This window comes from Gorilla gorilla, chromosome 10, assembly GCF_029281585.2.
Source record: "Gorilla gorilla gorilla isolate KB3781 chromosome 10, NHGRI_mGorGor1-v2.1_pri, whole genome shotgun sequence".
Classification (NCBI taxonomy): domain Eukaryota; kingdom Metazoa; phylum Chordata; class Mammalia; order Primates; family Hominidae; genus Gorilla; species Gorilla gorilla.
Genome location: NC_073234.2, coordinates 116782913 through 116799101, shown reverse-complemented (window position 1 = coordinate 116799101; position 16189 = coordinate 116782913). Strand labels below are relative to the sequence as shown.

The 16189-nt window shown below is 41.6% G+C and overlaps 1 protein-coding gene and 1 non-coding gene across 2 annotated transcripts in view; one reads left to right on the top strand and one right to left on the bottom strand.

Annotated features, from left to right (window-relative positions):
- Nucleotides 1-16189, bottom strand: part of UTP20 (UTP20 small subunit processome component) — a 108466-nt gene that overhangs the window by 13043 nt on the left and 79234 nt on the right. Inside the window, exons 44-52 of the mRNA XM_031000985.3 lie at nt 11541-11639; nt 9864-10031; nt 7990-8156; nt 6916-7057; nt 5635-5751; nt 3699-3869; nt 3030-3161; nt 2420-2530; nt 331-410 (exon numbers count right to left, since the gene is read on the bottom strand). Of these exons, the coding sequence (XP_030856845.2) occupies nt 331-410; nt 2420-2530; nt 3030-3161; nt 3699-3869; nt 5635-5751; nt 6916-7057; nt 7990-8156; nt 9864-10031; nt 11541-11639 (1187 nt within the window). The remainder of the gene's footprint in view (nt 1-330; nt 411-2419; nt 2531-3029; nt 3162-3698; nt 3870-5634; nt 5752-6915; nt 7058-7989; nt 8157-9863; nt 10032-11540; nt 11640-16189) is intronic.
- On the top strand, nt 14774-14875 carry LOC115930372 (small nucleolar RNA U13). Its single transcript, XR_004067004.1, has one exon. It is a non-coding gene; the product is annotated as a small nucleolar RNA U13 (small nucleolar RNA).

Below are 16189 nucleotides of genomic sequence, written 5' to 3'. Positions count from 1 at the left end.
TGGAAAATGCTCTGTTTTCCTAATTTTAATGCTTGTATGTATCCATTAAGCTATCACTGTACAGTTTTAAATGTAAGTGTGTCAGATTTCAACATTCTCCTAAGTGGACTCTTATGACAATCAACGGTTAAACTAGATTGAAAAGCAACTCAGAGAACGGCTATATGAAGCCAAGCACAATGTCTGATTATCAAGTCAATGAGTCATATAACAGTATGCTCAGAGAATGTACCATTATACTTAGGCCCCATCCTTTTTAAGACAGCCGCCATGTTAAAGGGAAAGAAGAAACTACCCTCCGCCCCTGTGTAGTTAATAGCTTAAGCTTACTTCAGTTGAGCGAGCATGAATTCCAAGTTTGGTCTCAATTTGTCACCCAGGGGATAGTCAAGAATATATTTCAGAAAAACCTAGGAACAAAAGTCACACAGATGATTATTTGGATCTCACCTCTAGTATTCCTGTTTCCTAAGCTGCTTTCTGGAACTCACTGGTAGGTTATAAAAACTTTACAGAATGGCAATCAATCAGGCTTTCCAATGCACTCCAGCTAAATCTGCCTATGAAGTCAATAGGCAACTGTGACCCTTCATTTCTCCCACCATTTATCTGGTCCTGCCCTATGTGCCTGACAGAGGCAAGCCCTGGCCTGCCACTGGCACTGTGGTTTAAGACTACAAATCTAAGCCCACAGGTTGGAAGCTGATCTCTCTGTGACAGGTGGTGACAGGTGTACCACAGTATGGACTGTGGTCCAATCTGGTATCTCCCCTTCAACAAGAATAACAACATAGTGATAATATCAATACTGATAATAATAACTAATGCATTTACTAAAAACCCTCTATGTGCCAAGCACTGCATTAAGTGTTTCTCAGTTAAATCTCATCATTCCCTTAAGAAGTTCGTGATAATAGCCCATTTTCTAGTTGAAGGGAATGAAGTTGGCCGAGACAATAAGAAACTTGTTCATGTGACACTGCCAGAATTCCATGCCTAGTCTGTGTCCAAAGGCTGCACTTTCAAACCACTATGGTATCTAGCCTCCTTTATTAATAAACTGTGAGAACTAAGCAACATCATTCAAGTTTCCAAGGCCTGCCTTTCCCTCACGGTAAAATGGGGATACCATTTCTTCTGAAGGGTACCTGTAAACAGAGGTCATGCATTTAAAGTGCCAGGCACACAGCTAGTGCTTAATAGCAGCTGACCCTTCGTCTTCCTAATAGTGGCCAAGCAATTATTTCCAGAGACATGCATCTTCCCTTCCACCCTGGCCTCCTCAGCAGCCCAAACCCACCTGCAACCCTGAGTTCCCATTTCCAACTTAGACCGTCACCTCTTTGGGCACAGTATGTGCTCATAAAATTAGAGATTGACAGATGTATAGATATAAACCTGATCCTATCACTCCTCTCCCTAAGGATTTAAATAGCTCCTTACTATTCTTAGAACAAAGCCCCACCAGGCGCCATGGCTCACGCCTGTAATCCCAGCATTTTGGGAGGCCAAGGTGGGTGGATCACGAGGTGAAGAGATCAAGACCATCCTGGCCAACATGGTGAAACCTCATCTCTACTAAAAATACAAAAATTAGCTGGGCGTGATGGTGCATGCCTGTAGTCCTAGCTACTCAGGAGGCTGAGGCAGGAGAATCACTTGAACCTGGGAGGTGGAGGTGGCAGTGAGCCGAGATCGCGCCACTGCACTCCAGCCTGGCGACAGAGTGAGACTCCGTCTCAAAAAAAAAAAAAAAAGAACAAAGCCCCAAATCTTTTTTTTTTTTTTTGAGACGGAGTCTCGCTCTGTCGCCCAGGCTGGAGTGCAGTGGCGCGATCTCGGCTCACTGCAAGCTCCGCCTCCCGGGTTCACGCCATTCTCCTGCCTCAGCCTCCCGCGTAGCTGGGACTACAGGCGCCCGCCACCACGCCCGGCTAATTTTTTGTATTTTTTAGTAGAGACGGGGTTTCACTGTGTTAGCCAGGATGGTCTTGATCTCCTGACCTCGTGATCCGCCCGCCTCAGCCTCCCAAAGTGCTGGGATTACAGGCGTGAGCCACCGCGCCCGGCCAGCCCCAAATCTTTAACAAGACCACAAGGTCCTGCCCAACCTGGCTCCCCACCCCTCAATTCACTTACCTGTGTTGAGTTCCTCAACCAAGCTAAGCTCTCACTCACCTCAAGCCTCTACTGCCCCCTCACCTTGAAAGCTAAGCCTTTTTCTTCCTTCAAATTTTGGCCTGCCTGTCAGTCCCCAGAAAAGCCTCCCCTGACCACCTGCACCAGGATGCCCAAGTCTCAGCATAAAGCAACAATATGACACAAGGTAGTCTTCAGAATTCAGCCAATGTTGACACCTCTGCCACAAAGATGCAGCAGGGCCCAGCCCTTGCTATGGGGATAAGTGCTCTCTACAAACCTGTCTGCACTGGACCCTGGCAGGTTCACTTTGTGCAGAGACTGCCAACTTGGATACTTTCCGCATGACCTCATCGATTTCTGGGACCAACAGCTTTCTTGATAAAATTGCCTAAGATACAAAAGGAAAAGACATTCTCATTTCATGTGTTTTGCTGCAGATGCGTGGAAGCAGATTTGATGCTAAAGCAACCACAGGACATTTTCAAACACAAGAAAGTATCTTCAAAAGAAAAAGGATAGACACTTAAGCACAAAGAACACACAACACTTAAACATACACTTCAAATGGGTAAAAATGGTGAATTTTTTTAAATGGTGAGTTTTATGTTATGTACATTTTACTACACTAAGAAGAAAAACATATAAATAAAAACAGAATACCTGTATTTGTACAGAATTCCCCGGAAATGTTAATACAGAGCTCACATTTAAACATTTTTCATAAGCAAATGTTCGCCTGTAATTGACCCACCAAAATCATAATAATCTTTACAAATTACTCAATTTCAGAAGTCTACGGCTAGTCAAAACACTATGATCTATGTGTTCAAAATATCTGCTGTGAAACTCATAAACCGTTAACAGTCAACATTCTGGCGACACCATACCTTCAGAAGACCAAAGGCAGTGGCTTGTCTTGAAGTATCATAAATGTCCTCCTCAGCATAGGCCAGTAGAACTTGGAGCTGTTTTTCAGTTATCTGGTAAGACTTGACTTTCTTGACAAGTATGGTCACACACTGCAAGTTACAATAGTGATGTTAACAGCCAGCACATCCCACAGTTGGGATCCAGTGAAATGACAAGGACTTAACACAACACACAAGTATGCTTTTCCAAACAGGGTGCCAGCCCTCTAGCCTTGGCAAATTACTCTGGAAAAAATTTTGGCCATAACCACAAAGGGCAATGGAGAAAACTAACTTTGATGTTAATCCTGGTTCTAGCTTTTTATGAGTCGAGGTCTCACTCTGTCACCCAGGCTGGAGTGCAGTGATGTGATCATAGCTCACTGCAGCCTCTAACTCCCGTCAAGTGATCCTCCTGCCTCAGCATCCCAAGTAGCTGGGACTACAGGTACACATCACCATGCCCAGCTAATTTTTTTTTTTTTTAATGTAGACACAGGGTCTCGTTATGCTGACCCAGGTGGTCTTGAACTCTTAGGCTCAAGTAATCCTCCCACCTCAGCCTCCCAAAGTGCTGGGATTGTAGGTACGAGCCACTGCATCCGGCTCCATCCTGGCTTTTTCCAAGTGCAAGTGAAGACATCTCACCTTGAAACAATTGACCACAAGGTGGAAGTTCTGGCCCCTGGCGGCCCCGAGCTTTGCATAGTCCTTCAGCAGAAGGAAGAGGTGTTTTGTCAGCTGCTCTGCTTTTGTTTCTATGGAAGGTAGTGGGAACCTCAAGACCCAGATGAGGCACTGTAAAGCACCTGTGATCACCTGAAAAAAAACAAAACAAAACACCACCAACCTGTGATGTGACCGAATCCAACTATCCAGCACCTGAGGCTATGCAGACTCTTTAAATGATTGTGCTGAATAAATAAGATGCTAAGCGCAGCCCACTCTGGAAGAACTGTGCCCAAAATGTAAGAAGATAAAGACATTTACAATTCGTGGTTGTAGAAGAATTTATTGCTTATCCGTAACAATGGATCCTTATGATGGTAGATCATGAGGAAATAAGAAAAGGCACCATATTCTTTTTACAATTTAATCTTTGTTTAAACATTTTTGGGCTGGTCTTGAACTCCTGGGCTCAAGCAATCCTCCTGCCTCAGCCTCCCAAGTGCTGGGGTCATAAGCCTGAGCCACCATGCCCGGCCATATTTTTAACCTACTTATAGGGGTTTATGGAGGTTATATGATTTGGATAGGTTGGTCAATTTTACAATTTTTTTGGAAAAATACATCTTAAATGACTTTTCTGTTTTCTAGAATGGTACTTTAATGTAATCTACTCTTACTAAGCTTGAATTAGGTATACAAGGCACTCTACTGGGTATTATAAATACAAAGATAAAAAGGATACCATCTCTGCATTTATGCAGCAGACAGTTAACTCAGAAATTAGGCACGGGAACAGTTGACTATCATTTAATATAGTAAAGTGCTACGGCAAAAGACATGGAAAAAGTGTGCTGAGATCCCTGAACCTCTAAGGCCAAACCTTTGAAAGCACCAGGATCAGCTAGTTCAGCTCCATCTAATAACACCCGTGCTGCTCTGGCTGCTGAGAGCTCTTCAGTGGGCTGGATTAAGACACAGAAGAGCGAGCTTGGGAGTCGGAAAGACCTTGGCTTACATCCCAGCTCTGCAGCTGATTACCTGTTTGACTCTAGAGATGTTACTTAACCTCTCGGCACCTAGGTTCATAGCCTAGATCTGTACCTAGGCCCTCGCCCTAATTTTCTCATTTATAAAACATAAATAGTAAGAATATATGCCTCAGGGGTGGTTGTGAGGATCAGAAATAATGTTCTTGGGATTCATAGCACGGAGCAGTAATAGTGACAAAGGTGATGATGATGATGATTGGTAAGGGGACAAAATCATTCACCCTCATGAAGTTGTGAGGATCCAGTGAAATCCTTAAGGTACCTAGGAGGGCTTTTAGAACTGTTAAAGGCTATCCAAATGTATAGAATTAGTAAATTGAGAAGCGATTTAATGTAGCAAATAGTGGTTGGTTCACGATGTCATAAATCTCTTTAAAAACTCAATAATCTCGGCCGGGCACGGTGGCTCATGCCCGTAATCCCAGCATTTTAGGAGGCCAAGGAGGGCAGATCATCTGAGGTCAGGGATTTGAGACCAGTCTGGCCAACAAGATGAAACCCCGTGTCTACTAAAAATACAAAAGTTAGCCGGGCGTAGTGGTGTGCGTCTGTAGTCCCCGCTACTTGGGAGGCTGAGGCAAGACTGAGGCAGGAGAATCCTTTGAACCTAGGAGGTGGAAGTTGCAATGAGTCAAGATTGCACCACTGCACTCCAGCCTAGGTGACAAAGCGAGACTCTGTCTCAAAAAAAAAAAAAAAAAAAAAAAACCAAAAACCCCAAAAAACCCAAAAAACCCACCAACCAAACAAAAAAACCTCAATCATCTCATAAAGCTTGAGCCCAAATACAACCATTAGGTATTCTGCAAAACATAGTTCTTCTGAAGAAATAAATGCTCCAATGCAGAGTGCAAACCGATGCTTACCTTTACATCCATGGAGCCCAGGCAGTCTATGAGGAGAGACACAAAAGGATCCAGCATTTCCAGGACACGTTCACCTGAAGACTTGATCTTGGAAGCCTTCAGACTCAGATGCAGCAGCTAAGAGAGTTCAAACAGGTATTTCACATTAGTTGCCCATTAGACCAGATGAGTTAGGTAAATGTGAAATGATGTTTAGAGAAAAGCAAGAAATGTTAAGATACTTCTATTAGAAATAATAAAAAATTTTTAAGGAACGACAAACTGTCTGGGAGGGTCTCAGTAAGTCAAAGTGAGAGCTCGCTGTGCAGCTGAGATGCTACCACTGTTTCCCAGTCAATTTTCTCAGCATCTACTGTGATTCCAGGCACTGGCTCAGTACGCAGGATATGGCAATAACCAGGATGGACATGGTCTCTGTATTGATGGATCTTAGCCAGACTCTAAGGAAATGATGATGCGTACAGGTAGGGTGCTTTGAGAGTTCTGTGGGAATCTTTGTAGAGCAAAGAGTGGGCGGTGAGTTCCTAAGGCAGGAAAGAGTATGGTGACTTTCTAGATGGGAAGGGAAGCCAGGGTGGCTGGAACGTGTGTTAGAAAAATGCGAGTCAATGAAGGGTTTTAAAAAGGAAATGATTAGATTTATGCTTTTAAAAGCTCACCATCTTTTATTTTATTTTTATTATTTTTTTTTAGAGATAGGGTCTCACTATATTGTCCATATTGGAGTGCAGTGGTGCGTTAATAGCTCACTGCAGCCTCAAACTCCTGGGCTCAAGTGATTCTCCCACCTTAGCCTCCTGAGTAACTAGGACTACAGGTACGTGCAATCATGCCTGGCTAATTAAAAAATATTTTTTTTTTTTTTGTAGAGATAGAGTCTTGCTATGTTGCCCAGGCTGGTTTCAGACTCCTCTCCTCAAGTGATCCCCCCGCCGTAGCCTCCCAAAGTGCTGGGATTATGGGTGTGTGCCACCATGTCTGGCCACTCACCATCTCTTAAAAAAATTCAAAGTAGTTCAGAGGGACTCATGGGCAAAGCATCAGTAAGACCTTAATACATATTAGAGCAGAATCATTAATTCTGGGACAGTTACATCTTCAATGTAAGTGCTGCAAGAGATAAATAATAAATGGACCAATGCACCTGTAAAAAAAAAAATCTAAAATGTATTTACAGTAAGGCATTTCCAATGGAAGTGAGCAGTACTAGAAATTCAACAGAAGATTAAAAGGTGCAGACTCCCTGAAAGTAGCAAGTCTCATTTTAAGGTTAATTCTTACCCGAAGCCCGGACTCAGTAAATATGTGCATGTTGGTTTTCCTGCTCACAACAGCTTTCTGTCCACCTCGAACTGGAGTTGGGGGAAGCAGAAGGCAGCTCTGGGGTGGTAGACGTGGATCTGGTGCTGGGGCTACTGGATTTCTGTCAATCACGTGGCATGAGAAGAGGGTAAAGAACACTGTCAGCTGCATTCCAAGAAATTAGAGTGGCCCTTCTAAAGTGACGAGAGCCCAGCACTAAATAATGTGCCATTTGCTTGGGTTTTGCCCCTCCCCGAACCCCCAAACCATGAGACACAGAAGAGATTATTAGGCTGTTGATTAAGGTTACTAGGACAACATCTTTATATTAGGATCAACAGCAGGATACTCCCTTGTTTGATTTCTGAAAATAAATGCCAACGAGTCTCTCTTAGACCACAGAAGCAAGACCAAAATGAAGTTTACTAATATATAAGATTTTGTTTTTTGAGACAGTCTCGCTCTGTTGCCCAGCCTGGAGTACAGTGGCGCGATCTCGGCTCACTCCAACCTCTGCCTCCCGGGTTCAAGTGATTCTCCTGCCTCAGCCTCCTGTGTAGCTGGGATTACAGGTGCCCAGCACCATGCCTGGCTAATTTTTGTGTTTTTAGTAGAGAACGGGGTTTCACCAAGTTGGCCAGGCTGGTCTTAAACTCCTGACCTCAGGTGATCTGCCCTCCTCAGCCTCCCAAAGTGCTGGGATTACAGGCATGAGCCACTGTGCCCAGCCTATAAGATATTTTAAAATCTTTTAAGGTCTCAATCTCTGTTTAATCAGAATACACGATACAGATTTAAAATCTATCCTATCTTTGAATCAATAAATCTTTTTAAAAAATGGTATCAGGGAAATGCCAAAATAATTGGCTGTTGTCACTGCTACCTCATTTATGAGAAAATCTCATGTTGAAATGTATCACACCATAAAGTACCATCTGAGAACTCAGGTGGATATAATTTTATTTTTTACTAAAGCAAATTATTAAAACAACCCACAGAATGGCTTATCAGACGCAGAGACCTAAATGACAGTTTGTTTTTTTTCCAACTTACTTTTCTTTCTCTGTTAACAGGGGAAGATTTTCACTGATCAAACCATAACTGAGTAATAGAATGGATTCAGCTGTCATTTCCTGATTTACAATTAATCCCACTGTGATTCGGCGTAAAGTTTCATGAACTTTCCGGGCCAGTTTCAAACTCGTGGTATTTTGTAAGATCTAAAGGCAAAACATAAATGTCATGCTGAGATGACACAGAAATGCATTTTGATTTGTCATAATGGCAGTTTTCTTTTATATATTAGCTTTCTAATATACGTTTGGCTTTCTCTTAATTAAAAAGCATTCTTAATATAATTTCAAACACAGATATAACATATAAGGTGAAAGTTAACTATAGTCTCAATCCCAGGAAGAACCACTGTGCAGGCTTGTGAGCCTCAGGGTTTCCTCCACTCCCTCCCTGTTCTCTGCTGGTGAGGCCTCAGAGCACAATGCCAGAGATAAGAGACTTCTAAGTTAACATCAACTCTCCTGGTACATTAACAGGGGTGACTTAGAGGCAAACACACACACACACACACACACACACACAAAATCAACAAAATGTATTCACTCCTCATAGAAAACCACGAGAATGAAGTGCTACTATGGCCAAGCCTCAGGGTCTGATATCAATTATTGGGCCAAATCAGAGGAACCTAATGGGAACCAGGATCAGCAACCTCAGGAAATACTTGGTGCTTCAGAGCTATTATCTTGCATGAGACATAGTATTAACTCTCAATACCTTGGAGGGACTTTGTAATATACATCATGGATATATGTGCTCTGTTGACTCTTTTTCATCCTGAAAATGCATCTAACATTCTTAGATAAGGCTCAGATAAAAGTAAATGCATTCTAGGAGTAATTATGGAGTTCATCTAGCACCAGAACATTTAGACCTAATGTAATTCATGTCAATAGATAGTGCTCTTTGCTCTAGTTTTAATACACAAAACTAATAAATTAATAACATTTACTGGATGTTCACCTCTGCAATAGGCACAGAAGTCAATAGGAAGGTGGGTAAATTACATTCCCTGATCTTCAGGAGGCAGAATGAAACCATGGTAGGAATGTGAACTTGGATCAGAAAGATCTGGAACTAAACCCTAAACCCTGACTTTTCTCTTTAACCATGTTCCTTTCTACCTTTCCAAGCCTGAATTTTCTTATTTGTAAAATGGAAGTACCAGCAATCTCACAGGGTGTGAAGATTAGGAGAGATAATGTAGCAGTGCTTAGAATATAATATGTCAATAAATGCCAGTTTTCTTCCTCTTGGCAACCTGGAAGTGGCAATTTGTCCAAAGGCTTTCTAATATATATTTACTCCTAACTAAAATGAATTTTTTTGTAAATGTAAATATACATTTTTAAATAGAGACATGGTCTTGCTATGTTACCCAGGCTGGTCTCAAACTCCTGGGCTCAAGCAATTCCTCCTGCCTTGGCTTTCCAAATTGCTGGAATTACAGGTGTGAGCCACCATGCCTGGCCTAAAATAAATTCTTAATAAAATTTCAAACATGGACATAACATATAAGGAAATGTTACTCATAACCTCAACCTCAGAGATAAGCACTATGCGGCTTGTGTGCCTCTGGATTTCTTCATGTTCTTAGCTGCTGACTTGACCCAGCTATAATATTCACCTGCACTCAATTCTTGTTGCCTTTCTTTCTCATCTCATGGTTTACATAGGGGACTATGATTTTTGAATCAAAGCATTCACTCACTGGCCATATGGTCCTGGGGCCCTATCACCAAAGGAAATCATGGGTGATCAAGAACAGTGTTTCAGTTTGCCCTGCATGGTTCCTTTTAGGAACTCATGAGATTGTAATGCTGTGATCTCCTGAATTGCATTTATGTCCTTACCTCTTTTAATGGAAGGATGAGTTTTGTAACCTGATCTTTTCCTACAAACTTGCCGAGGATTTCATAAGAGTCGTAACTTTTGCTTCTTCGTGCTTCCATGACTTTGGAGAGGATCTGCTTTACTTCCTTCTCTTCAGCAACAGCACCAAACAACTCATGGTTAAAAATCTTTGGAAGAAAAAGGACAAATGGCAATTATATGCACTCAGCAAGATATGCCAACATAAGCAGTCACTGAAAAAAGGCCCTGGTATGTCCAAATCAAAGAAATGCAAGTTGGACTGGACTCAAATTAGACGGAAGAAATTTCTTTTAGAATGCACTTGTTTTCAATGCAATTTAGGGACCAATTACTAAAAGAACAAACACATAAGAAACACTTAAAGGTGATACTAATGGGAAACAAAGAAAAATCCTTCACAGATGTACATATATAATTGTATGACTTTACAGACAGTTACTTCTTTTTTGATGTACCAAAGAGTAGCTTAATTTCCCTTCAAGAAGTTCTCAGAATATTTGCAATCTAATTAATTATTTACATTCTAATTATAAATTACAAATATTTGCAATCTAATTAATTATTAGTCTAATTAATTACCTTATTTTTTGAGACAGAGTCCCACTCTGGCACCCAGGCTGGAGTGCAGTGGCATGATCTCAGCTCATTGCAACCTCCAGCTCCTGGGTTCAAGCAATTCTTGTGTCTCAGCCTCCTAAGTAGCTGGGATCACAGGCATGTGCCACCCCACCTGACTAAGTTTTGTATTTGTAGCAGAGATGGGGTTTCACCATGTAGCACAGGTTGGTCTCAAACTCCTGGTCTCAAGTCATCCACCCACTTCAGCAACCCAAAGTGCTGGAATTACAGGTGTGAGCCATTGTGCCTGGCCTAATGTAAATATTTAAATTGAGATTCAAAATGTTAGTGTCTACATTTTAAAACAAATGAACAAAAGGTTATGTGGCAAATTTATTATCTTCACAATGGTAGCCTCCAAATTAGCACACTATCCAATTTTGTTTTGTTTTGTTTTTTTGAGACAGAGTCTCACTCTGTCGCCCAGGCTGAAGTGCAGTGGCGCAGCCTGTGCTCACTGCAACCTCCACGGCCCAGGTTCAGGGGATTCTCCTGCTTCAGCCTCCTAGGTAGCTGGGATTACAGGTGCGCACCACCATGCCTGGCTAGTTTTTGTATTTTTGTTAGAGACGGGGTTTCACCATGTTGGCCAGGCTGGTCTCAAACTCCTGGACTCAAGTGATCTGCCCACCTCAGCCTCCCAAAGTGCTGGGTTTACAGGCATGAGCCACAGTGCCCGGCCCAATTTTAAAAGTTATTATTAATTTCCGACTGTATTATAAATAAAGCTCCTGTGAACATAACTTATTTCTTAAAAATAGATTCTTAGATGTGACTGAAAATCTTTTCTCATTTCAAAAGCTCTTGATACAAAATGGCAACTTACTTTCCGGAAAGATCATATCAATTTATGACCTCCTTGCAGTGACAGAGTGCCCATCTCGCTTTAGTCTTAGCTCTTTAAACCTCTGCTAATCTAAAAGATGAGGTGTTACATTATTTTCATTTTTATGGGATATTTCTTATTTTGTGAATTGATTTTTTTGTGTCGTTGGCCCACTTAAAAAAAAATTAGAATTCGTTTCTGTAAGTCTTACCTCAATCATTATATCTAAACAAGAGTCCAAATCTCCGACCTGCAGCTTATTGGTGAGGCCTTGCAGCAGCATGTGAACAGTGAAAGTCAGCACATGGACCTAACATGAGACACACAGCAACAACATGAATATTAACAATGTCACACTAGGAAAACATAAGATCTAGGAAGCACTGCAAAGAGAACACTCAGGGTTTATATGTCTTTTATTGCCAGAAGAAGCTTCGACAAATGACACATAGTTATTTCACTATCTAAAATCTTGTAACCAAATGATCACTTTGTACCAAAGGTGTTCAGAAACCCACTACCATTCTTAGGATCTATTGTTGTGACTAAACCAGGCCAGTGATTTATAAAGAAAGGCACAAGAGTCTTGAACTTTATTTTTTTTTATTTATTTATTTATTTATTTATTTATTTTTGAGACAGAGTGTTGCTCTTGTAGCCCAGGCTGGAGTGCAATGGTGCAATCTTGGCTCACTGCAACCTCCGTCTCCCGAGTTTAAGAGATTCTTCTGTCTCAGCCTCCTGAGTAGCTAGGATTACAGTCACCCGGCACCGTGCCTGGCTAATTTTTTTGTATTTTTCGTAAAGATGGGGTTTCATCATGTTGGCCAGGCTGATCTCGAACTCCTGACCACAGGTGATTCGCCTGCCTCAGCCTCCCTAAGTGCTGCGATTACAGGAGTGAGCCACCATGCCTGGCCAAGAGTCTTGAACTTTAAAGAAAGAAGACCAACCTGTGAATTAAGGAGCTTGCCCATGTTGAATGTAATCAAAGCTTGTAAATAAAATATTATGAAGGAAACAAGTTTTTGCACCCAACAAAAATCAAGCTGATGTTTTCTGAGAGCTTACTACAGGGTAGGTACTATATCAATACCTTACATGTATTAAATCATTTAAGCCTCACTCATCCAATCTATGGAGTAGGTACTACATCATCAGCAGTTTTTAGATGAGGAAGCTGAGGCACAAAGAGGTCATAGGTAGGAACTGGTGGAGTGAAGATTAGAAACCAGAGTCCCAGGCTCCACAACAGGTTATCCTGCCTCTCAGGCTTTTTGAATTCTTTATGCTGCTTCTAGTGCTGTGAAATTAACAAGGTAAATAACAGATAATGGTCATAGGCTAAGGAAACACATTTAGTTGTCAAAATGTAGATTGGGTCTTAAACGCATAGTTTCTTATGTACCTTCTTGTGATCTTTTATTTTTTTGGAGGCAGAGTCTTGCTCTGTCACCCAGGCTGGAGTGCAGTGGTGCGATCTCAGCTCACTGCAACCTCTGCCTCCCGGGTTCAAGAAATTCTTATGCCTCAGCCTCCCGAGTAGCTGGGATTACAGGCATGTGCCACCATGCCAATTTTTATATACAGATATTTTTTAGTAGAGACAGGGTTTCAGCATGTTGGCCAGGCTGGTCTTGAACTCCTGACCTCAAGTGATCTGCCCGCCTCAGCTTTCCAAAGTGCTGGGATTACAGGTGTGAGCCACAGCATTCGGCCCCTACTTGTGATCTTTAAGTACTTTTATATATAGACGGTTCCCGACTTACAATGTTTTGATCTATGATTTTTCAACTTTATGATGGATTTATTGGGACACTGTCTCATCATAAAAGTCAAAAAGCACCTGTATTTGAAATGTTTGCTGTGAAATTAACATACATATTTTGAGACAGGGTCTCGCTATGTTATCATGCTGGTTTTGAACACCCTGGGCTCAAGGTGTTCACCTCCCACTTCGGCCACCTGAGTTGCTGGCACTAAAGGTACACACCACTGTGCCCAACTTTCCTGTAACTGTAAAAAATCCTTTTGGTGGAGGTGAGGATGACGAGTGATGCTCGAAGAGAACAATTTTGGTACAGTCTACATGATTAACACTAAAGCTGAAATCAGTTGTTCTCTCAACTCTAATTTAGTTATTTTAACTAATAATGGGATAGACTTGAAGAACAGATGGTTAGAGAAAAAAAGGGCTACTCATTTAAACACCTCAGGTGTTCCTTAAAAATGTGTGCATGAATCCTCAAGAACAGAGATGTATTCCTCCTTGTATGTCCAGTTCTCAATGTACCATGTCTCGCAATGCTGTGGTGGTGGCAGTGGCCTTGAAACGGGGAAGGGCGGGAGCTACAACTCTGGGAGAGGAAGCTTCCTCTCCATTCATTGGAACTACAGTTCTGAGAGGGTTGGCCTAGTCTAGTTGCTTTTCTCTTTCTGTGCTGCCATTGCTTGGCCCCTGACATGGGCACAGCTGCAGGAGGCACATGGCAGAGTGGGAAAAATAAAGCCCCAGTTTTCTAGCTGAAAGACTGAAACAAATGCAAAAATTAAGTGTCAGCAAAGAAACAGAAGATCTAAAGAAAAAATAAATGAAAACTTTAGAACTGAAAAACCCAAAAACTGAAATAAGAAACTCATTGGATGAGCTCAATTGCAGAAAGATATGAAAGAGGGAAGAGTCAGTGAAGCTGCAGATAGACTGAAATAAATTATCCAACCTAAACAGAGTGGAAGAAGAGCAATATATATATATATATATATATATATATGTATGTATGTATACACACATACATACACATACACACACACACACACACACACACACAGCCTCAGGAACCAGTGGGAGAAAAATAAACATTCATTTCACTGGAGTCCCAGGAGAGGAGAAAGAGTGCACTGCAGGAAATTTACTTTAAAAAATACTGGGGCTGGGTGCAGTCGCTCACGCCTGTAATCCCAGCATTTTGGGAGGCCAAGGCAGGCAGATCTGTTGAGGCCAGGAATTTGAGACCAGCCTGGATAACACGGTGAAACCGCATCTCTACTAAAAATACAAAAAAATTAGCTGGACATGGTGGCTCATGCCTGTAATCACAGCTACTTCGGAGGCTGAGGCATGAGAACTGCTTGAACCCGAGAAGTGGAGGTTGCAGTAAGCCAAGATCGCAGTGCACTCCAGCCTGAGCAACAGAGCAGGACTCTGTCTCCAGAAACAAAAGACAACAAAACAAAAAAACAAAGAAATACTGGCCGAAGTCTTCAAATTTGATCAAGAAGCTCAGAAAATGCCAACCAGAGTAAACCAAAGAAATCCACACTTAGACACATCATGATCAAACTGCTGAAAAATAACGATAAAGTCTTTAAAGCAGCCTGAGAAAAACAGCACATTAGTAAGAGGGGGACAACAAATTGAATAACTCAACAGAAAGGTAGGAAGGGATGCTTCATAATTTATAAGTGTGATGGTTGGCTTTCTGTGTTTATGTGTGAGATATGTCTCCCTCAACCTTGTTACAATAGTTGGGCATTATCTGCCTGATGTGGAAAAAAAAGAAAAGAAAACAAAGGCTGGAAGGAAATAGAACAATATTTTTAAAGGAAAGAACTAAACAGCTAAAAAGAAAAAACTGTTAAAGTGAAATTATATATCCAGCAACAATATGTTTCAGGAATGAAGGTAAAAGGAAGACATTCATAGAAGAAAGAAAACTAACAGAATCTGTTCCCACCATGCCTGCTCCACTGCATTGCTAAATGACACCCTCTAGACTACAGCAAAATATTAGAAAGAAGTGTGGAAATTCAGAAATGAAGGAAGAACACCAGAAATTGTAAATATCTAGGTAGAACAGACTACTCTCCTCTTGAGTGCTTAAAACTTGTTTGACAATTATAAACAAAAATTATAACATTGCCTAATGAAGTTTTCAATATACGGAAACGTTAATACATAAAGAGCTATAATACAAAGGGTGAAGGGCAAAGGGCCATACAGGGTGATATGGTTTCTACATTCCACTTGAATTGGTAAAATACTGATTCTCAGTAGACTATTGAAATATATGGTAATCGATAGAGCAACTACTAAAAATCTATACAAAGAAAGATAGTCAAAATGAATATGACATTTCTTAGTGTGTTAGACTTACAGTCTGTAGACTAGGAACCTTACCCATCAACAAACTAGGATGTACAAAGTAAAGCTAACTACCAGGAGTCTTAATCATGTAGACTGTACCAAAATTGTTTTCTCTGAGCATCATTCTTCATCCCCACCCCAACAAGTAACATGGCTGCTTACTTGAAAAGAAGCTGCAGCATTCCTCAAACTTTAAATCACCCAGGGATCATATGAAAATGCAGTTTCTGTAGGGTCAGGTGTAGGACCTTTAAATCATACATTTCTCACAACCCCCCAGATGCTGCTGATACTGTCTGTCCAGGTGCCATGCTTGGAGCAGCGAGGGGCTAGATACCACGTAACTACTTGGAGTGCTGTATATTCCACTTGGCGCTCTTATTTTATTTTTTGAGACAGGGTTTCACTCTGCAGCCCAGGCTGGAGTTCTGTGGCACGATCACAGCTCACTGCAGCCTTGACCTTCCAGGCTCAAGCAATCCTCCCACCTCAGCCTCCTGAGTAGCTGGGACCACAAACGTGTGCCACCAAACTTGGCTATTTTTATTATTAGTTTTTGTAGGGAAAAGGTCTCACTATGTTAACCAGGCTGGTCTTGAACTCCTGGCTTAAAGTGATCCTTCCGTCTTGGCCTCCTAAAGTGCTGGGTATACAGGCATAAGCCACTGCACCCAGCCCCTTATTTTGTAATTTACATTTTATATTCCAACTCTTAA